The sequence below is a fragment of the Molothrus aeneus genome (assembly GCF_037042795.1).
Source record: "Molothrus aeneus isolate 106 chromosome Z unlocalized genomic scaffold, BPBGC_Maene_1.0 scaffold_55, whole genome shotgun sequence".
Lineage (NCBI taxonomy): Eukaryota > Metazoa > Chordata > Aves > Passeriformes > Icteridae > Molothrus > Molothrus aeneus.
The window spans coordinates 303,725-326,547 of NW_027098762.1; the positions used below are offsets into that span (position 1 = coordinate 303,725).

At 46.9% G+C, this 22,823-nt stretch overlaps 1 protein-coding gene across 5 annotated transcripts in view; it reads right to left on the bottom strand.

Annotated features, from left to right (window-relative positions):
• Positions 1-2,116: 2,116 nt before the first annotated feature.
• The window catches only part of NEDD4L (NEDD4 like E3 ubiquitin protein ligase), an 83,290-nt gene continuing 62,583 nt past the window's right edge, over positions 2,117-22,823 (bottom strand). For 2 of the 5 annotated variants that reach the window (XM_066569934.1, XM_066569932.1), the window contains 19 exons: positions 19,743-19,874; positions 19,161-19,280; positions 18,325-18,522; positions 17,841-17,918; positions 16,428-16,482; positions 16,282-16,338; positions 12,511-12,569; positions 11,157-11,222; positions 10,460-10,689; positions 9,703-9,824; positions 8,870-8,940; positions 8,672-8,767; positions 7,551-7,624; positions 6,465-6,525; positions 6,107-6,166; positions 5,534-5,641; positions 5,126-5,222; positions 4,774-4,846; positions 2,454-3,813 (listed from right to left, as the gene is read on the bottom strand). In XM_066569934.1, coding sequence (XP_066426031.1) covers positions 3,711-3,813; positions 4,774-4,846; positions 5,126-5,222; positions 5,534-5,641; positions 6,107-6,166; positions 6,465-6,525; positions 7,551-7,624; positions 8,672-8,767; positions 8,870-8,940; positions 9,703-9,824; positions 10,460-10,689; positions 11,157-11,222; positions 12,511-12,569; positions 16,282-16,338; positions 16,428-16,482; positions 17,841-17,918; positions 18,325-18,522; positions 19,161-19,280; positions 19,743-19,874 — 1,860 coding nt within the window. In that variant the 3' untranslated portion in view covers positions 2,454-3,710. Of the gene's footprint in view, positions 3,814-4,773; positions 4,847-5,125; positions 5,223-5,533; positions 5,642-6,106; positions 6,167-6,464; positions 6,526-7,550; positions 7,625-8,671; positions 8,768-8,869; positions 8,941-9,702; positions 9,825-10,459; positions 10,690-11,156; positions 11,223-12,510; positions 12,570-16,281; positions 16,339-16,427; positions 16,483-17,840; positions 17,919-18,324; positions 18,523-19,160; positions 19,281-19,742; positions 19,875-22,823 lie in introns of all 5 variants that reach the window. The other 3 variants (XM_066569935.1, XM_066569933.1, XR_010785379.1) reach the window with 2 other exon arrangements.

Genomic DNA, 22,823 nt, shown 5'->3' on the forward strand with positions numbered 1-22,823 from the left:
AGAAGAAGGACTGAAGGCAGGTGGGGAGAGACTGCGGGGGGGAAATGGGAGCACGGAGAGGGGGCAGAGAGGAGCCCGGCTGGAGAGGGAAGGACGGGTGGAAGGAAGAGGGAGAGGATGGAGGGACAGGGTAGGGGTGAGTAGGGGAATAGAGGGGGGGGCGGGGGGCAGCCGTAGGGGGGGAGGGAGGGGAGGGCTAGGGGGGAGAGGGGGGGGGGGGGGTTTGGGGGGGGGGGAGGGTGTAGGGGGTGGGGGAGGGGAGGAAGGGAGGGTTGCAAGGAGAGGTGTAGAGAAAAAGAAATACAAAAAAAGAAAAAAAGAGATACAAAAGAAACACAGTAGAATAAAAAGAAAAATATAGAGGCCAGCCAGCGGCAGCCTAACTCACCGAGCGCCGTGGAGCAAATGGCTCCGCTGGGCCCTCTCCGCGGTTTAAATCCTCTAAGCCCCGCCCCGCGCAGCCGCTCTGGGGCGCCGTGCACCTCTGCACGTCCCACCCGCCACACCTGTGCCGGCCCCGCCCCTCGCACCTGTGCCGGCCCCGCCACACCTGTGCCGGCCCCGCCCCTCGCACCTGTGCCGGCCCCGCCACACCTGTGCCGGCCCCGCCCCTCGCACCTGTGCCGGCCCCGCCCCCCGGGGCCCCGCCCCGCCCGCGCCCGTAAATCCCGGCGGACCCGCGCCCGCCCCGCTTTCTGCGGTGGATGCTCATCTCGGCGTGTGGCGGGACCGTCGCTCGGCGCTGTGCGGAAACTCGGACCGGGGGCTGCTCCCGGCGCTGCGCGGAGCCCGAGGCGCTCCGGTAGGACCGGGATCTGGGCCCGGGGATTCGGGTCCTGGTCCCGCCGGTGCCTATTGTGGAAGCTGGGCAGAGCCGCTTCTTCCTCGGCGAGCGATATACGAGTCCTGGGGCCGGACGATCGAGGCGGGCTTGGGGCTGGGATCAGGACCGGCATCGCCGCGGGCGGGAAGAGCCGCTCCGGGACGGGCGCCGGGACCGAGCCTAGCGCTGCTGCTCCGGCCGGCGTGGGGCTGGGGTCCCGCCGGGGCTCCGACGACGCAGGGAGCCGGGGCTGCGCTGCTGCCGGGCCCACCAGGAGGACGGCGCTTTTCCCTGGAGCAGCCGCCGGCTCGCGGCTGGCAGCGGGCGGGGCACGGGGACCGTCCGTGCCGGCCCCGGGACCCCACGGGCCCTGCCGCTCCCGCCGCGGGGACACCGAGCCTGCCCCGGGCCCCCGAGGCCGCCGCAGCCCCGGGGCACGCAGCGGAACGAGCGGGGCTGGATCGCCGCGGGCAGAGGGAGCCGTTCCCCCTCTGTCGCTCTTGACCGCGCCCGGGGTGAGAGCGGGGCCCTGCTCGGGCCGCTCATCCGATACCTGCCGGGTGAGGCCTGATGCTGTCCTTCCTCTCCCCTGCTTTCTCTGTGGCTCGCTCTACCCCAGTTTGGGGGAAGAGAGACGGGGGAGGAAGAGGCAGAAAGAAAAGGAATACGGGGAGAAGGAAGGAGGGCTAGGTGGGCAGGGCGGTTTTGGGGGACAGGGGAGAAGGAAGAGGAATACGGGGAGGAGAAAGTAGTGGTAGAGGGGGGAGAGGAGCGGTGGTTTTTGGGGGGCCGAGGAAAGGGGAAAATGGGGAGGAAAAAGGGGAATACGGGGAGAAGGAAGGAGGGCTAGGTGGGGAGGAAGGTGGGGAGGTTTTGGGGACAGAGGGAAGGGGGGAGAAAGAGGAAGAATATGGGAAGAAAGGAGGGGGAGAGGTGGGAAAGCCGAAGCCCCCACGACTCACCTGGGAAGCCGGGACAAGGAGCGCCTACTCTCACCGCGCTCATAGTGAGCAAATGGCTGAAGAGCGAGTTCCGGGGTTTAAATCACCTCGGCCCCGCCCCGCGCACCTGTGTCGGGCCCGCCCCTGATGTCGCCCGGGCCCTGCCTCTCGGGACCCTCCGGGGTTCCGCGTTAGAGTCAGCTGTGCTTAATGTACAGGTCAGTGGGAATACCTGGATTTATCTCTTCTATCCCCAGAGCCAAGCAGTCAGTCCGGCATTCCTGTCTACTCTGATGCCAGCCACTGTCTTGTGTTCCAACTCGCTCCTCAGATGGAAAAGGTCAGGCAGGAATGTCAGGAAGCATATTTAATAGAGAAGGAATCTTGGACTGCATTCAAGTACTGCCCTAATCTTCCTCAGGACTGGGACCATAACTGCTGAATGCTACTGGCAGTGAGGCTTCTTCCCAGCTGGGTGATGCTGTATCCCAGGCTCCGCAGTGTGGCTGGATGCAGGCTGGACACGCAGGTAAGGCTAGGGCTCAAAAACTGTTGGCGGTGAGGTGGAAGTTTGTTTTGGCAAGTGGTGTCATCTTGCTTGGATGCTGGGGAGCAGGCTGGGGCAGAGCTGCAGGTCAGTGGAACCAGCCCTGCTCCAGCAGTGCTGTCACCATGTCACTGCACTGGGGCAAGCACAAATCTGTCACCTTTAATCTGCCAGAAAACAGATGCAACTCAGACATTATAGATTAGGCATGCAACATGTCATAGGTAACAAAATGAATTAGATAGCAGCGTATATTAAATAAATCTTTGTAAGTAAAAAAGAAATCACAGAAACAATTACTGAGGAACACGTCTGCAGGCTCCGGTCTAGAGCTGGTGGGGTTTTCTTTTACACAGGAGCAGCCAAATTCACCATACAAGGACATGTGTAGTGGGAAGGAGTAAAATCCCATTAACTTTATGCTCAAACCAGGTCTGCCTTCCTGGTGGTACAGCAAGTGCCTTCAAAGTCAGTGCTGTTAGAAATTAACAACCCCAGTGTTAATTAGGTTCATTAGCAACTGCACACAAACAGGAGCCAGAACAGAGCTGTGTTCCAGAGTGCCAGATTTCATTTGGAATGCCTCCATTGCAAACAGGAATGCGGAAAGGATGGAAAACGAATCACTGTACAGAGAGAATGACAGGGTTCAGCACGTTCTCCTAAAAGGCTAAATGCCAGCCCCAGCCCAGATGCTTTGTAGCACATGTACAGCTTGGCAGTAACGAGGCAGTTTCAGTAGAACAGAGATCTGGACATGCTGTGTCAGGGCTCTGCTGTGCCTTGACACTTTTCTAGTACTTATACAAAAATGCAACATCCAGCCTATACTTCTGGATACAGAACAACAGTGATGTGCTTAATGAAGAGTTGCTTTTGAGAGACAGCCTGTGGAGGGAAAGCTTCCAACAGAGCTTTTTCCTACTCTCCTGGTTTAGGAACACAAGGCTCAATGTGCTTTGAAAAAAAAAGTCTGCTATGAAATTAAGAAAAATGCTCATTTTTCCAAGTATATGATATTTAATTGTAATGAAATAAAATCTGAAAATGCTTAAATCAATTAAGAAGTAAACATGAGTTGTAATACTATACCTGTAAAATGATTAATCCCGTTCATTGCCATTAGAAATTGTGTAAAATATTTATTAAGGGCTTTGCCTACAGAGGCACAACATAAATAGAGTAAGTCCTGCTGAAATGTGATCAGTTCGCAACTGGTGCGGGAACATCAGCGAGGCCACCCCAGGTGCCAGCCCCAGCCTCGGGGCTGGGCCCCCGCACTGCCGGGCTTTGCTCCAGAGCCAGCGCCGGGCAACTGCTGTGCCACAAGCCCTTGAGTCCCTCGGGCAGGTGCCAAAGCCAGCAGAACGTGCTTGGAGAGGGAATGGCTGCTGCCAAGTTAATCCACCCCTTCAAACCCTTGGGCATTCTCCACGGCCATGAGGAGCTTCTCCCGCAGGTCCTCGAAAGATTCATACAGAGGTAAGTCTAGGCGGTTAAAGCTGGAAGGGACAAGGAAAGCGTCACTCAAATAATCCACGGGAAAACAGAGTTTTAAAGAACTAGAAAAGATTAAATAATTAGGGGTCTTGATTAAGAGTGCAGCTTGTGGTCCACAGTGTTCCCTGCATGCTTCACACCTGCCCAGGGTGAGCTCTCTGTGTGCTGCCTTCCTTTGGAAAGCTGGAAGTAGGAATTTGGTAAGAATCATTTCAGAGAGGAAAAAAGCCAACAGAAAGCCCTTCACTGTATTTAGATGATGGAAAACAATATTTGTCAAAGGACTGATTTCTTGAAGCTCAGCAAAAGTTATTCTGGATTTAGAGGACAGATCCTTTGCTCTCTGGAGGGGAAAAAGATTAAACATCCAAGAGTAAATCTTCTGAAGGTAAAAGCTAGCAGAGAACTGGAACCCAAATAGGATGGGTTGATTTTGGAGTGTGTTTAGGGTAGTATTGTTGTTTGTGTTTGGTAGGTTTTGTGCTTTTGTTTTCAGGGTTGTTTTTTGTTTTTTGTTTTTTTTTTTTAAGCTCATTATTCTATGGAATTATTAGTTTCACAGAAAGATCCCCTAGTCTGTTCTGATAGTCTATTCAGCACCATTTTTCTTTAAAAAGCCAGATTCCTGAAATGTAACAGAGCAAGACAAATTCGTACTGGATGCTTTCAATGTTTGGAAAATCTATAAACCAGGGTTAAATTATTTTGTAATCTTACATTTGTTTTGAATTCTCCAATGATTTATGGGCTTTTTATGGCTGTTTGGTGATGTCTGACTTGCTGTAGTTCATTACATCCACTTACTAGGATGTGGGAAATAAAATTATATCCTTCAGTTCCTCAGTTTGTGAAGGCACTGGGGACCCACAGGATCAAATGCTGTTTGATGCAGAGCTGAGCATGGTCAGCAGCATGGCCCTTCTGGCAGAAGCAGCTCTGGAATTTGTGCTTTGGTGACTTACCAGGTGTGAGCCCGGGGCAGCTTATCAGGACTTCCCCACTGCTCTATTGTAAACAGCTGAGGACCATTTGAACCTGGGTGAAAATGAAAACCATATGAAACGGAAACTGCTGGATGCTACAGAGACTGCCTCAACATTATTTTTAACGTGAAATGTTGGCATCAATTGTGGGCTGGATTCTTCACCTGTAACAGGTACATTAAAGCAACATGAATGCGGTTCTTTCTTTCCAAGCCCAGTGAGCTGGTTTCAGAGCTTGCATAATGCCAAGGAGCTCAGCTCAGAGATCAGCATTTCCAGCTGAGTGCTGTGTGTGGGTCAAAGGCTGGCTGGATTGCCACGAGCAGCTCACCATAAAGTTCAGCAAATCCGTTCATAGGCACGCGTGACGTCCCGGTCACAAACTGCAGGAGCCGGATCCGTTTCTCAGCATCCATCAGCAGAACAGCCTGTTGGCAAATGGACACCGTCAGTCTCAGCCTCCTACAGCGGCCTGGATGGGCCCCAAGAGCAGCCCAAAGCCAGCAGGAATCACCTTTTGTATGAGCCACCCCTCTGGCCACAATGGATCCTCTCTGCTCCAGGTGCCATCTGTGGGCTGCTCCAGCAGGAGCTACGCCTGCCCTTGCCTGAGATGGGAGCAGGCCCTGCCCCCAGCACAACACCCCCCATTCTTAGCAGTTTGCATGAAGAAAAATGATTGCAAAAAAGGGCAATAACTTTCACTTACAGGACCAGTCAGAGGTGGTGCCAGTCTTACCTTCCAGAACCACTGGATAACGGGATGATTTGGGCAGTAACCATTTTTGTAGATGGTGTGTTGTCTCCAGTCATTGACATCCACATCGCCAAGGCCACACATCAGTAACTGCAGGGAACACAACGGTGGGATGTGAATGAGTGTGTTTCCCTGCACTCATGGGGTGACAAGGTGTCACTGCCCCTCAGGACTCTGACCTCCAGTCATTTATGCACACACAGGGGACAGTCAGAGCTTCTTCACAGAGTATTCCAGTCACTGCAGAATGGCTGCACACTGCCATAATGTGACAGCAACTTCCACGTGTTTGGCTCGAATGTGACTGGCATGATGGCACTTACCCACTAAGCTACTTCCAGGCTTTCAGAGGCACACCCTCAACCACCTCTCTGAGTGCAGTTCTTTGCATGCCATGAGTAGATTTATTAATTAGGAAGAAACATCTAATTTCCAACTCTGAGCAAGACAGCTGCGTCTGCGCGTTCCCTTAGGGAGAGGGATGGATGACTGAAGAGCCCAGAACATGGTGTATCTGTCAGAGAACTGTCAGCTTGGGGCACCAAATTGACTCACCTCCAGTTCATTTTCATCAAAAATTTTAATCAGATCAATAGGAAGCAGTTCTGTGAATCCCTAAAAAGAAAAAAAGCAAAGTTAAAACTCTCATCCCACATAAATCCTAATTAAAAACATCAATGACCAAATTACTTCAAGCTCAAATAATTAAACTTGAAAAGAGAATGACCTTATTCTCATAAGGGAAAGATGATATATTCTTACACAAGATAAAACTAAAAAATCATAAACGTAAGTATTCTATTTGCATTCCCTGCAAGCTCCCCGCTCCCTTTTCACAGACACCAGTGGGTAAGAAATCTGTGTTAGAAAAAAATCCCTACTTTTGTGAAAGAAAGGAGCTAAAGAGCCTCACCTCCAGAAAGGCATTCATTTGTTTCTGCACTCTGTTGACAAACCGCCACTGGATGACCAGGCTGCAGAAAGAAACAAAACCCCATCAGAAAAACAAACTCATTAGCAGGTCTCAGCCAAGTGTTCAGAGGTTTCAGCAACCCCAAGTGCTTTCAGTTTGTCATTTACAACAATTCAGCAACTTCAGGGAACTAAGCAGCTTTCATCAGTTGTTGCAATTTATTGGCTGGTGTCTGATGGAATTTTGAAGAAACAAACCAAAAACCCCAGTGACTATGACCAAATCACAGTGGGAATATTTTCGCTCCTGTAGGTACCTACGTGAGCAGACATTTTATTCTTCCAGAGCACTGAGTAATTAAAAATTCCCAGCAAAGTCTGCAAGCTCTGAGGAGAGCTGTCAGGACAGCATCTCTTTATTTCTATAAATAAAGAAATAAACTGCAGCATCAAGGGGACACCTTGATGACACCTTTCAGTACCAGTCACCCACAGCACAAACACCTCACAGGTGCAGGCACAAAAAATCAGTTCCAGGCATGGAATTGGTCCAGGTCCAGGCACTGGAAATGAATTCCCAATTTGCATGAATGTATCAATTTTAATGTCTTTCACTTTGGAAAAGGCTCTGATTTAAAATGCCAGCAGGTATAAGTGAATTTAGCATTTTACATCCTGGTAGGCAAAAGAACTGGGAAAGCTGAAAATAAAACCTAGTTTCAGATTTGGCCAATTTTTGCTAGGAATGCTGGCACTGGAATCCTGGCTCTGGTCTGTGACTGGCAGAGGAGGACAATGGGATGAAGGTCAGGCTGGAGAGCACCTTCTGGCTCATCTGATCTTGAGCCAGATGTTGGAGATGCACGTTTCCATGTGGGGGAATTTCAGGAGAACAAAGCATGGAATTTAATTTACTCTTTGTTCTTATGTCTGACTGGATATATCCAATGGTAACAGTAAGCTGTTTTTTTTTTCCCAGCAATCCCTGATGCTCTTGTGCAGTACAAAGGACAGGAATTGCAGTAGGGTCAATTTTAAGTACAACTGCTCTTTCTTACCCCCAGGCATGTTCCATAATGATACTTACTCAATGTATTCCCGCTTGTTTTCATTTGTTACCATGATTTCGGACCCATTGGGCTTCAGATCCACTTGATATGTCTGTATTTCAGAAGACCAAAAAACCTCCCGTTATTTGAGGACATTTGGGATTTTCTCCCAGAACCCACTCTCCCTGAGCAGCATTTTACAAGCAGCATCAGGAAATCATTAGTAAATTGATTTACACTTTTGAACAAACTTGTGCAACAGAAAACTGGCAGAGAGAGGCTGGCCATTTACTAATAATATAATTTATAATAATAAAATGATATATTTATATAACCACTAAGTACGTACTTTACATATGCAAAATTATAATAGTTTTTATAATAAAAGAAGCTAAATCACATATTGAAACTGCCAAAGCCAACCAGTATATTACAAAACCTCTCTATTCTGTGGCTTCAATACTCTCCCTAGTTCTCCATGTAATCTATAACCTTATGTTGCTTCAGGAAAAAGGCAGTATTCACTGAAAAGTGGATCAGAATGTTTTTGACAGGACATTGAGTGCATAGTTTGAATTGTTGAAGTAAGTTTTTATAAAAAGCCCTATAGTCCCCAGGTTCAGTTGTACCTGGAGCCAGGATCTAGGTCTCAGAAGTAAACAAAGGGAAGACACTAAAAAAGGTCATAAAAGCCTCTAAGCAAATCAATTTAATTTAATGTCTACAACATTTTCATTTGTAATGGCAAAAGTTACCCATTGACTGTGACTCTTTTAAACCTGGCAGCTTCCCCCTGTCTGTCGTACCAGCTGCCCCTGTGACAGGCAGGACAGAGAGGACCTCCCTGGCATCATTCTGCCACTCTCCTCTGAGAACACCTTTGACCTCAGAAAGCCAAGCAGTCCCTGGGCTTGCACCATGTCCCAGCTGGACTGTGGGACACCTTTATTCCTCCTCATTGCAAGTGTTTAACTCAACTGCATTTCCAGCTTGTCCCAGAGATGTCAGAGCTCCCTGGCGGGAATGTGCACCCCCAGTCCCAGCTGGGAACACAGACAGGTGAAGGCTGATCAGTGCATTCACCACCACGAGGCTCTGCTCAGTACTGAGGTACTTGTTGGCAAGAACCAGTTCTAAGATGTAAATAACCTTTACATACCTGTCCAAAGTTTTCCTCATCTATGCAAAACATGAGATCCAGCTCTGTAGGGTCATTTTCCAGGATCCACTTCAGAGAGTTGTAGTATTCGCTATCCTAGGGCAGATCACAATTAGGCAGTTTGAAAATGGGCAATTAGTGCAGAGTGGTAGAAACCCATGGCCTGTGAGCCCTGGCATGGGTTAAATGGAGTCTTACCACTGATTCCATGTCCTTCAGCGTTATGGGCTTGCCCAGCATCATCTTGTAGAAAGGTCTGATGAAGAAGCCTGTGAGAGAGAGGAGAGCGTTACATGCCCTGCTCTGCACCTGCACATCCCATAAAGGTAAGACTGCTTGAGGGCACCGCCCCTGGCATTTCCTCTTACTCCTGACTGTAACAGTCCTGCAACTGCAACAGCATCATAGCAGCTCAGCTTTATTGAGGCACAGAAAGTCCAGTTTTTCAGTTTCTACAATTATCCACTAACTACCATACTCCACTGACCACCCTAGCATTAATGGCAGAGAGAGCTGGGGCATTGAGCTCAGGGCACACTATCCCATTTAAAATCACTGCTCCTCTCTCCAAGGAGCTGCCTGAAAACCAGGCTGCTGAGCTTCCCCTGCTCAGGATTCCTCTGTTTCCTCTTCTGCACCAGGACTCAGGAAAATCTGATCAGTAAAGTCTGCCTGGTGTGAGATTTCAAAATGCAGCAGAAATTGTAATTAAATCCTTGAGCAGTAATTCTACATATCAAAATATGCTGCATTTGACCCCCCTAGTTTGGCTGCAGGTTTTCATGGAAATGACTGGTACAAATTCCATGCTTTTCCTTGAGGGACAGTGCTCATGCTGGTTTTAGAGTTTTAACTTGAGTGGGGAATGGAGCAAAACTTTGTATGAAACCCACTTGTTGAGTAAGCCACTGTAATTTTGTGAATCACCATTTAAGTCTCAACAGTGCCAGTCCCAGACTGTCCCCAGGGCTCCCAAGCAGGTGCATTTCCTTCCCAAAGCCCCGTGGCAGCAGCAGCAGAGCAGGACTCACCGTCCAGCAGCTTCCCGTGGTACACAGCCAGGCCGGCCACCCGGCCAATGAACGTGAAGTACGACAAATGGTCTTCGTTACAGAGACCTGAATTAGGATTAATCTGAAGTGTATAGTTGTCCCTTTTTTGGGGAAAGAAAAAAAAAATAGCTAAAGAACCAAGTCTTTAAATAAGCACATACTCAGATATGTTAATAAATAACTTGTGCTTAGGGGCATGTCCCTTCAACAGCGCCATGGGGCTGTGTCCAAGTCCTTTCCAGTCCGTCCCACCATGGAGCCACTGAGGGCTGAAGGGCTGACCCAGCAGCAAACCAAACCCACTGTGAGCAAGAGACGCCCTCTCCCCTTGCACTAATGCATTGCTCCGAGATTTTAAAGCTAGGCAGCCCCCATTTTACAGTTCTGGGAGGCCACTGCTGTGTGAACGAGCAGCTGCATTCTGAGCTTGCTCTACAGCAGTGCTGGAGCTCTGGGCAGCAGAGGAAAGGGGCTTTTCTGTGACATTGGTCCCTTCACCATTACTGGCCTCAAAAACTGCAGTTTTGCTGCCCTGGATATTGTCTGAGCAATGGAAATGTTTTCTGGACTCTCAAGGAGAACTCCAGAGGCTCTCTGAAGGGCAGTAGGAACAGGGTAGTGGGGCTGCCCAGGAGACCCCGGGAAGGAGGAGCTACTTCTGCCCACAGCAACTTTGCCTCTTATGCAAAATGTAATGTATATCCCTTGAGAGTACAAATATTTAATGGACACTTACGTTGCTGAGTATTCAAAGAGACCATAGTAAGGGTTAAACATCTCCTTGGACAAGAGAAAAAACCATTCTCTGGCCACACCTCCATAGTCAAGTCCTTTTTCTGACTCAAATTCAATCCAGAGCCTGGCTTTTAGTACATCAGGTCTCTTCACAGACATGATTCTTCTGTAGGACTCCTCAAAAATGTTATTTCTGTGCAATTTCATCTCAAATCTGTTGGGTATGTCAGCCTGATGAAAGAAGATTAGATTACCCTTGTTAGTCTCAAGAAATAAGTCTTTGGGCAAATTACTGGTTGACAACAGCCCAGTGACAGCTCAGAAACCTGGTGTTCCAGTACCCCATGGTTTTATTTCCCAGTGCTCTCCCAGTCCACAGGCTGAGAGCATGAGGGAAACTGGGCCAGTTCCAGAACAGTGCTGCAAACTTCTATAGTAAATATTTGATGAAAATGACAAGAAAAGTATCAAACAAACAAAACAAAAAAGGACAAACATTGACTGTGCTCTATTTTAAGGGCATTTGCATTTATCTAGAAAAATGTGAGTCTCTAAGACTTAGAAAAGCTTTTTGTTGAGAAACCCATCAAATTCAAACTTTGCTTCACGTTTTTGGCTCCTACTTGAGCCCCTGATGAGCAGCACAATGGAGTAACCTGGCAGGCGTGTCCTGCAGCCCCCGAGCTGGTTCTACTCACAGGTTTCTTGAGCTTCTTGCGGAAATAGTCGTACTTCTGCTTGAACTCCCTGGAGTACGGCACCGCCTGTTGGGAGCGGTGGGAGGACGTGTCATTCCTGCTACTCAGCACTTCGGTACCCCACAGCATTCAAAAGGGATGTACAACCCACACACTGTGCTATGGGCTCCCCTGAACCCACCCATGAGGCACAGCAGCCAGGAGAGATTTAAAAATCCCACTAAATGACATCATTTTACTCTGTTCATTTTACTGGTGTTAATATGACTTTACTACAGCCATTAAATAATCTTTCTACGTGTTTCCTTTATTTAAACACTATGTGAAATGCAATTTAAGTAATTCTGTTTGTCATGGCACCAGAAATATATTGAAAGCATTCAGATGAATCCTTAGTGCCTCTGTGAAATTGATTAGCTCCTGCTTTCTCTTAAAACCAACAAACAAACCACTGTCAGTTGCTCAAGGAGACTGTGATAATTTCATTTCCTTCAAACAAACTTTCTCAAATAGTCTCTCTCATTTATGCTCAGCGTTTCTGGGAGAGGCCTATTAGCAATTTGCACAGTGCTGTGTGTGAGGATCTCCAGTTTTAAATGCCTGATAAATGAGTAAATCCCTCCAATAGCAACTATGGTCAAAAAGTGACTATTATTGATATTATTACTAAGCAAGTGGAGTTTAATCCTGCAGCAGGCTCATCTGCTGAAACTCTTAAAGGTCCCAAGGACTTATGCAGAATAAAAAGGTACTCTTGGTACCAGGAAATATCTTGGGATTGAAGTCTGATCACTCAGAATACCATAAAATGGCATAGACTGGCATAACCCAGCAGAAAAAGTCAAAGAATCACTCTTTGATATTTTTAAAATTTGATACTGAAGTAAAATGCTGTGTTTATTTTTTTCTAAGGCTGATAGTCTGAAACCTCTGTTTATTTGCATGCAGCTTTATGTCTTTTAAACTGACAGACCCATTTTGTGTCTTTTTTCCACACTTTGAATCTACATAGGCCCACCTCTCTCCTGCCAAGTGTAAAGAGCTTTTCATTGCCCAGAGATCCCAAAATCAACAGAACGGTGTGTCAGCTCAGTAAAATCCTACTGTCAGTAATGACCCAGGTCATGGGTCAATAGGAGCACTTCTCCATGACCATCCCCAAACCCTGGACAATCTGGGAGACTGCCCAGAGCTTGGTGTGACATTCCCAGCCTTTTCTAACTTAGGATGTGGAGTGGCAGAGCTCCTGCTCCCCAGGCTGCCCACCCCTGATCTGGGGAGCAGGCAGGGCCTGCTGCTGTTCCAGCTGTACCCAGTCAGGATATTTCATGGAAGATCCCACAGCAGTACTTACTGGGCCTGTGATGGCTGGGTTCTGCAGTCTGGGGTCTTCCCACTGGGTAATTTTATTATCTGCAAATAACAAAAGAAATTATCCCATGGCTTCTCTGGTACCACACTGTGAATTTCTGTTGGTTTTTTCTGCCTAGCGCTGCTCAGGTCTGTCAGGGTTAGCAAAGGCTTGTGTCTCCCCACCCTCCCCAGCTCCAACACACTGTTTAGTTGAAAACATTCACTAAAAAACACAGAACTACCCCAGAACCCAGGGAACTTGCACTGCTTTGATGGCAACATCTGCAGGAGTGAGTGAACATGTTCGTTTGAACACAGGCTGGGATTGGAGATGCACAGCCTGACAGGTAAAGGAACCCAGAGCTTTTGGCAATGACACCCTAAGTTACTTTGGAAATTTTGCATAGACAGCTAAGTATCATACTTCTAGATTTGGAGGGAATAACATTTTTCCTATACTGATTTAATGAGAAGATAAAGGGAGGCAGAAATGTCCTGTTTTGGCACAAGAAAATCACCCAGTTATGACCAATGGAGATGCTGGCAGTGGCACAACACAGCCCAGTTCTTTCCATCTACAGCTTTGAAGAGCAGCAGGAGGGTGACAGGAAAGGTTCTACAGGACCATGGTGGGACTCCCCTTCCCTGCCTCCAGACAGCTGCTCCTCCCAAGATTCTGAACACGACAGAATCACAACAAAACAATGGTGTTGCAACAATAAGACAATGCTCCAAACCCCGTCCCAGGTGCCACCTGCAGTGGCAAGGTGCTGGTCACCCTTGGCCTGCCATCCCTCTGTTTGTTACAGACACTGCTCTGGGTTAGGAACTGGGTATCAGGAATCAAGATTGCATTTTCCACGTCTCTAGAACTGGAAAAGCCCTGTAAGTTTGCATCCCAAGCTGGTTAAAGAGGGACTGGGATTTGAAAAGTGTCATTCAGCAAATGTTAACTGGGGAAAATTCTAAATGATTGCAAGCACATTTCAAGACATTTGATCTATTAGTTAATTTAATAGTAAAATGCTGTTTAATTTCCCTTCACACATGAAAGCTATTTATCACTTATGGGAATGCTGGAGGGCTGCCAGCCTGAGCTCCAGAGACCCCAGAGATTCATGGAGCAGAGCTGCTGCCAAGGTGGACACCCAGCCTCACCCTTTCCCTTTTCAACTCCTACACTGCAATTCCCTTCTACAAAGTTCTCTGGTCACCTTCTTGACACCAGCAGCCACAAACCACAGTGCCAGTTTTTTGTGGAATCAGAGGTAACTCAAGTGGAAATGACTGACAGTGTGTCAGCTCTTTGCTCTCTGTACTTCAGGGCATGCGATGACACCAACGAATCTCAGTCTAGCTTTCATTTGAGTCCTACAGGGACTCCATATTTAAAATGGTGTTCCAGGGCTACAAGGGTCTGGCATGAACCACTTCACCTGGAACTGTAGCTCAGGATTCTCTGTCCTATCCCAAGTGGACATGAATAACAAACTCATTCTTTTTGAAGAACATTTTCAAAAATTTCAAAAATTTGAGTCTTCCCACCAATACAATTCTTTGTCATAAACCAGGATCAGGCCTTTGATGATTCCCTCTTCTCCCTGCCTTTCCAATGGGGCCACTATTTCCCTGAAGTTTGGGACCCCCTGCCAAATACAGAACTCTCACAGCCAGACATTCCCAGTGCTGATGGCATCAGAATGGTTACTCCGGGTTGGATTTAGGCACTCCTGTCAATACATCACAGGGTGAGATAGCTCATGATCAGGTGATGGTATTTTTCATGCCCTTTTCAACTCAAATTCTGCTAATTACTCCCATTCTGAGTAACACTGCAATTCTCCTTCCACAGCCTCTTCCTGCACACTGCATGGCCATTTGCCAGACTCACTGTGACTTCCCATCCCATTCCAGCGAGCCCCTCTCCCCTCTCCTGCCCTGCTGCTTCCTGCTGAACTAAGGAGTGCTTCCTCCTAATTCCTTGTGTAAATCACTGATGCATATTGTGAATATCACCACGTGCAGGTGGATGTGGACAGACTCTGAGGGGAGCCCATTCAGTGTATTCACCCCCCTGTCTGTGAGTTACTGGTTCAGAAAATGGTTGCAGAATGGTTGTTTTCCCTTCTGATCCCTTCCAACAGGCAGACAGCACATTCCTGGGAGGCTCCCAGGAATGGCAGCAATGTGCAGGGAACAGGGAACACCAGTGTGTCCATGGAAGGTAAGGGCCCAGAGAGCCAGGGAGAGGGTTCACTGTCACACCCAGCCTCTGGTACCAGAAACACGGGGGTGCTGCATCAGTACTCAGTGCTCCTGGGCCCTGTGCACAGCACAGGGGCTGTGCTGGCTGCAGGGACTTTGGCACTTTCTTCCAGGGATGAGAAAAACATCTCAAAAATAGGACAAACAGTGCTGGAGAACTATGCAGCAGAGGTACAAAACGTAGCAGGGAAGCAGGACATGACCAGCAGCTGACTCTGTCACACTTGTCCTGCTGGGTTTGTGTCCTGGCAGTGGCACAGCCCCTGGCCCTCCCTCCAGGCCCCCCAGCCCAGCCACCGCAGCAGTGCCCAGGCACTAGGCTGGGACCAAAGGGACATCTGCTGGAAACAGGCAGCATTACCAAAAGCTTCCCTGAACTTTTGTGAAAAATGCTATATAAGAAGCTAAATCCACTCAGATCAAAAGAGACTAGCGGGAGAATTCAGATGCACATAAATTTTGCTTCCTAACAAATTCTTTGAGGAATTCTAATTAATGTATGACTTTAACATTCCGTTTCAGAGACTAACACATGCTCAAATAGCTTTAGGAGACTGAAAAATTAAAGAGTTTTAAGAGAGATTGGGAGGCTCAGCAGCTACACAGGTGTTTTAAATGGGACAGCTTTATCCTGTGACTCCTTAGTGGCAGCAGTTTAGAATCACTGGCCATAGTTATATTTCCAGTTCTCTGTTGGGAAAAACAATTACAGAAGGGATAAAGGATAATAACTCTGTACTGAAGTTTGGAAGAGCTTCATCGGGTGCTTAACAAGTATGTTATTTGTAATGTTTAGTTAAAAGTATTTATACCATTTCAAAATTGGTATTACTTTAAAATCAGTCTTTTAATAATGACTTAATATTGTCATCTCTGAGGATGAGTGTGGGAGTCAGCAATACTGGGGGACAAACCGAATTCTGTCAAACATGGTAAGTTCAGGTTTTAACTCTCTGTGCACTCCTCTGATGGTTATGAGAGTTAGCTATGGCTGTGAAGAAATGTCTTATTATAAGAAGACCCAGCCCAGCCTTTTGTGGGCTGCTTTGTTTCCAAACACCAACAAAACTCACACAGCAGTTCTGAGATGCTCTAGGAAGACAAATCTACAATGAAACATCACTTACACTAAAACTCCACTAACAGAACTGGAGAATATTAATGGGCTGGTGCAGTTTCACATGCTCTAAATAGGAAATAAGATCAGAATCAGCACTGCCACAGACCTGGAAGCAGAGGAAAGTACTTCTCAGAGCTAATTGCTCCACTGCCTATATGTGGAGCTGTGGCTACAGGATCTTTTCTCATCTTATTTTCTATTCCTAGTTTATATTTTAATTTATTAAGTGCAAATAAGCCATGGGATCATCAACAACAACAACAACAAATCCAAAATATCAACAAGAACAAAATAAACCACAGAGAGGAAATGTTAATGCTTCACAAGTCAGAGAGGGACAAAGCTTGATGAGCCAATTAAAGCAAGCTTCCAGTGAATGTACAGTACCGTAGGAGGGCACTAAGTCTCTGGTATCAATGTCTCCACATATCAACACCTGGCTTCCTAAATGAAGAGTAAAATCACAAAGCTTTCACTTCAATACTTAGTACCTCCCTTTGTCTGTTTGCTCTAGTACCTGAGTGCTTACTTACTATGGTCTATATAAAATGTTCTTCCGTCCAGGTGTATTCTTTCCTCCCAGCCAGGCTGGAAATGGGAAATAAAAACAAAGAAAAGAGAGAGTAAGTGAAATAGTATCAGTGTCACACAGCCTGAAGCAGTGCATTGCTCACACCTACTGGACTTGTCTCAAAGATGCTTATGAGGTAGGAAACTCCAAGAGACCAGATGCATAATGGCAAGGCCACAAATCCAGGCAGACTCAGACCTATATAGGTGACTGCATCCTGTGCAGGGAATGTTTTTTATAGTGGAAACCTCTTGCCTCAGGATTCCCACCATTTCCTCTGTGAGCAAACAATCACAGAGAACAGATGGTCCATCGTGGCTTAGTTGGAAAGTTTCTGCTCCTACTTCTGAAAGCCATGTGGGTTATTTACTGTAAATGTGTAACCCAGGCTCCCTGTACAGTGGGACAAGAATGTCCTAACCTAGTCCTCAGTGCTTCCCTTTTCATCCCTTCCCTTTTCTCATGTCCCAAGTGCCTGCAGTGCAGAAAGGAGAGTGGATGGCAGGCTGTAGGGACAGGCAATGCTGGCCAGCCTGGGCTGCCAGAAAATACAGAGGAGAAATTACTTCACTTCAGTCTTGTTGGAGAAACTCGTGTGAAATTCTGTAGCCATCCCAACCTCGCTCCCAACCAGGAGGTTTAACTGAGGTGAAATCTGTTACTAATAATCTGTTGCTAGTGACAGGTCAGGCTACCCTGGTTTCACTGCATGTTTCACCCCTTGCAGTTAACAGAACAAATTGTAATTGGGCCTTCGGTGCCTCCAAGGGTAACACACACCCCATGTACCTGGACAACTGCAACAGCACAGCTGTTTCCTAAAGCCAAAAAGCCTTCCTGCTGCTGTGACCAGGAATGTGTCAGCTTTCACACATTACTCTCTACCTTTAAGGGCTGGGAGTACTTTAAAAACAAAGCAAAGCTCTGCATTTGACATGTCTGTAAATCCCCATTATACTTTGATTACAAGTATGACAAAACTTCTGACATTAAATTGATGATTTGCTCTGCAAAATACGGAGGTTTCATTGAAAAATCAAAATTTATTCTGATTTCTAAATGCTAGAATATGCTGGTGCACTGATAGAGCTTGCTTGGCACAATCTGCTCTGTTTTTCCTAAGCAGTGATTGTGATTATCTAAAAGCACAGTCAGACACAGCCCAGGTAAGAGTGTGCAAAGCTCAACACCCCAGTAGCACAGAAAAAGACCATGAGTTAGAGCCTCCTGGGCTGGCTCTGGAGGGCCTGAGTGAGCCCCAGGGCACAGCAGGGCTTCAGAGCTTCCAAGAAGAGCTGCAGCAGCCTGTGCCCAGAACGGAGCAGAGCCCTGGGACAGGAGGTGTAGGTTAGAACACAGGCACAGCATCACTTACAGGAAGAGGGCCCAAATCGTTGGGGTTCAGAGACGCTTTGGATCTCAAATGCACTGGAAACTTCAGCCGCGGATCCTCCTGGAACACAGGTATGCAACTGTAAATCCAACAGATAAGGCAGATCTACAAAGTCAAGCACAGACTTATCTGGAAATCCTCCTCTGTTACAGTTATTCTTTTCTTTTCAGAGAATAAAACAACACATGCCTTATTAGGATTCTACAGGGCACTGAATTTTCCAGTGCTGAATAAGCAAGGGTGATGTAAGACCTGACTCCATTAAATGTGTGCTGTATTCAGGGATATGCTTCAAAACCCACAGGCCTGTTCTTAGGATGCCTGCACTCTACAAGGGCTTTTACATCCACATGCACATTTTTGGCTCTTAAAACCACAAAGACAAGTGCCATGCTGGAATAGGGGCATGCAGCAGGAAGGCAGAGATGGGACCATGGCCCCGGGGCCTCGGTTGGAGCGCCCTTACCCAGGTGGTGGTCTTGGTGTTGTGGTCGATGAAGAAGGGGCGGCCGTTCGGGGCGATGCGCATCTCCCAGCCCGGGGGCAGGAAGCTCTGGGCCCCCTTGTGCTGGGGCTTGGGGGAGTTGTAGGGGGACGGCTGTGGGGACTGGGGGTTGGACAGGGTGTCCTTCACTGCCCTGCGCACCGGAGAGTCCTTCATGCCCTGCGGAGAGGAAACAGAACCACTGCACACACGGCACTCGGGGCTGCAAATCCAACCCAACCTGGCTTCACAGCAAATAGCTTTTCATTCCACATGGAATTAATACCACAGTTAAACGCTGGGACTGATTTACTGGAACTTAATTAGCTCTATCTGTGCCTTCTAACATGCCCAGTCTTTTGCTGTAAAGGACACAGTGTTCCGTGCCTTCCTCTGCAATAACAATGTCTCCAGTATTTACACCTGACTGTACCTTCCTCTGCACCTGCCCTGGATGTGTCCACATTTCATTTTACCAAGGAAAAGACAAAAGCAGTGTTTTGTGCTTCAGGGGCAATACATCTCATTTACAATAAAGCCTGTAAGTGCAAGGCTGTGTGAGCCACAGCTCTTCAAACTCTAAAGCATGAAGAGGAAATCTGAAGAACTAGCTCTCTTCAGCACAGCCATGAGTAGCTGAGACAAGAGTTTGAACCACACCGCCACAAGTCAAACACGCACAGGCTTTGATTGCGTAGGGAGCCTATAGTTCAGCTATTCCTTAGCCACGTCACGGTGAACATCAGTCCCCAGCATTTGGAATTCCTTGGGAAGACACTAGAAGCAATGCAGGGAGGAGTGTGGGTGCGGGGGCTCACCTCGAGCGGCGCTGACAGGGTGACGGTGGGCGAGCTCAGGCTGCGGGGCCGCCGGATCTGCGGCTCGCTCAGGTGGTTGCTGCTGCTCGTGCCCGGCCCCACCATCCCGTCCTCAGCGAGCTGTGCAGAGCAAACAGGTCACAGATGTCACAAACACTGCCCACGTGTAGGATGTGATAAAACTGATGGCATTGTTACCATCACTACTGTTCTGAACCAGATTTCCTTAAAGGCCATAAAGGGTATTTAATGTAATTCCACTGGAAGGGCCAAGAGCCTATGGTTCTATTAATAGCTCGAGACAGCTTTCACATTTAATCCAAAGAACACATCTGCCTCCTTTTAAGAGCTCTTCTGCATCTCTGGAAATTCCTTCTCTTGCAGCAGTCACCTTAACCCTGTGCCTTGACATAATTAAAAGTAACCAAACCCATCCCAAATTTTTGCAGCTTTTTATGATTCATCTGGATTGTCATGACGATGCTTAGGATATTTCCTTTCAATTTCAGACTTCTGGAAGCTGCCCCAGCTGAGTGCCCCTCAGGCAAGCCAAGTGCTGGCTCCCAGGAAGCAGCAGGGTACCTGCATGATGGGCCGTGTCCACGTTGTGGTCCGGTTGTTGTGGTTGACGTAGTAGGTCCGGCCCTTGGCGTCCTTGCGCTCCTCCCAGCCCGAAGGCAAGCCCGGCGTGGTGTGCACGTAAGCCACAGAAGGCTGCTCAGGCAAGAAATCATTGAATTCTTATTTTATGATCGATAAAAAAACTTTACATTTTAAACTCTGCTTTGTAAAAAAAAAGCAACTTGTTAACTTACACTCTTATTAATCACAACAACCATATGGAAAAATCCAGTTTCTGATTTAATTTAATTCAGGCTCTTTATCATGTGCCTTTGAATCAATTTTTTTCTCCCAAGAGATCTTTTGGGTCCGTTTGACACATATTCAGCAAACAGACAAGTTTATATGCCCTCAAACATTCTATTTTGTTACACATAATGACAAAAAGGAACTCTATGTTTTAGTGAGTTTTCCTTAAAAGGCTGAGGTTTCTTCCTTTTATCAGGATGGATAAGTAAGAGTTAAATAACCATGCAGCCAAGGTTATTAAGAGTTAAATAACCATGGAGTAAAGATCTCCCACGTCCTGCTCTCTTCATTACCCCAGAGTGTCTTGATTCAGTTGCCAGAAACTACTGTGGGGTTATAGAAAGTTAATCATTTTGCTCTGTCACAAATGCTGCACTCAGGGCTTCTGTGTCCCAAAGACACCAAATAAACCCAAACTGAAGCCTCAACTTCAGCATGACAAAAACTTTCAGTAAAGTCTCCACAAGCTCCCTGTTCTAATAGAAGCACACAGGTAAGGGAAGAGTCACGTCCTGCTGCCCACAGGAACTGTCTCTGCGTGTGGCTGATGCTCTCTCGTGTTCTTCTTGTCCCCAAAATACCCAAGCACGAGTTCATAGACATGAGCTAGGAACTGGAACCAAGTGGGATGAAGGACCTGCCTAATTCAGAGGCTGATACACTACAAGCTCTGGGCTTTTGCCATGAAACAGAAAGGCCTCTGAAGGCTCCTGCTGAAATCCAGGACACATTCTCTTCCTCCTCACTACATTCCTTGCTTCAGCAAGATAATGAACTTAATTCTTGTTCTTGCTTCATCTCTGCCAGACCTTTCCCAGAGCAGCTGCCATGGGCAGTGCAGGTGCTGTTTAAGAGCAGAGCACAGTTGACACAAGGAACTGGACAACTGTGGGGATAATGAAGAAAGGAGAGGAGAAAAGATACTGGATGGGTCAGGAAGCTGACATACTCCAACAGGGAACAGAAAACAGAGGGGAACAGATGAGAACCCAAGTGCAGACTCCCAGACTCATTTCCTTCTCTCCTGAAGAGCCAAGAACTATTTTCCCCATGTTGGTCCCCAGAGCTGGCAGGCCATGAGGAGAACACCTTGCCCCAGTGGCTGTCACTCAGTTACAACTCAGGGACGGGGAGAAGGACACTGCCTCTGAGCCTGAGCCTGGCTCCTGCTCCAAGGAGGGGGTTTGAAGGGATCCTGAAGGCAAAACCAAGGTGACCAGAGACTTTTACTGCTGACAGGTTGCTTGTCTGCAAGAATCAGGTGCCCAAGGACCCAAGAGAAAGCAGCCTTTGAGGATAAAGGATTTAGACCATGACTCCCGTGTAAGTCCCAACTCCTCCACAGATCTAGGACTCTGGGTGTAAATGCTGAACAAAGACAGGGGGGAATTAGACACTGCAGCATGGTGACATAAAACATCTTGGTATGGCTACAGTAACGATGAGCCAAAATATTAATATTTTGCTCTAAAAAGTCTAATCAAGACAAGATGCTCTACCAAGGGAGTACCACTACCGTGCAAGTTCACCTAGCACTAACTACTAATTAGTCAGGCATTTTATTTAGACTTTGCTATTTGCAAGTGTGCTCCTCTGGTTCTAAAATTAAAAACCAGTGACTATAGACAATATAACAGAATGATGCATCAACACCCGAAGTAAGATTTATTTATTTCCCAGATGCAAATAGCAATTTATAGCAAGTAAAAATTAAATTCCTTTCTCTGAAACAAATTCTCTAGGAGGGCATAAATTTATAAAAGCCATTTATGATAGTTACTGTAAATGATTTCTGTCAAATAACTCACTTCAGACTGGCAGTTAATTAGGTTAAAGGTTCAACATATATAATTAGATCAAAGTTCAATATAGATTAAACCCACTTTCCTTGTATTACACTTTCAGCAAAGCATATCAAGAATTTTATGGGATGATCAAACTACAGTCTTGGACTGCTGAGGAACTGCTGGAAAATTAAACTGGCATTCAGTAAGACCATTAAGAGCTGTATGCCATATCACTGTACCCCCAAGGCTCTCAAATAAGAACCAACTTTAAGAATTAAAATTAATTCATCTGGTGGAGAGATATGGGAAGACAAGAAGACACAAGATGCAAATACAGCTACATGTACAATGATTTGATGTCTCTAGTCACTGCAGCTTCCAGTACCTAAAAGAATTAGCTGTTGTAGCTCTCAGAGCCCATGGCATTTACTTAGTCCACAGCTTTGTCATAATTCAATGTCACATCCATATCCCTAAACCATGCCAGTATTTGAGTACAATTGCAGTGTTTTGAGAAATGTTGAGAAAATTTGGGACAAAAATATGTAAGTTTTCATTCAATAGCTGTACTTCATTCAACACATGGCTGCTTTTTTTAAAAAAAGTTCCTCATTGTACAAGACCTAAATGTTCCCCCATTTTATTTAGAGATAGTGCTTGATAAAGAGTTTTATTACCGTTGGCTCCTCTCCCCCTGTGACAGTTGAAGAACGAGCTCTCCTAGAGGGACCATTCTGCTGCTAAATGATAATTAATGTTACACAGATTTACTGAAGAAGGTCACATGTTACTGTCACATCTTTAGGAGCAAGGCATCAGACACATTTGCCAAGAGAGAGCAGTTAGATGGGTAATAGCAAATCTGAAAGTCATTAGTCACTGGTTACCAAGCCAGAATCCCAGAGGAGCGCTGGATTTAGGAAGAATGTGTACTCAGTTGCCAGAAGAGAAATGATCATTAGCTCAGGGAGGATGAGACGTGGTTAAGCTCAGGTAAGGTGATGTT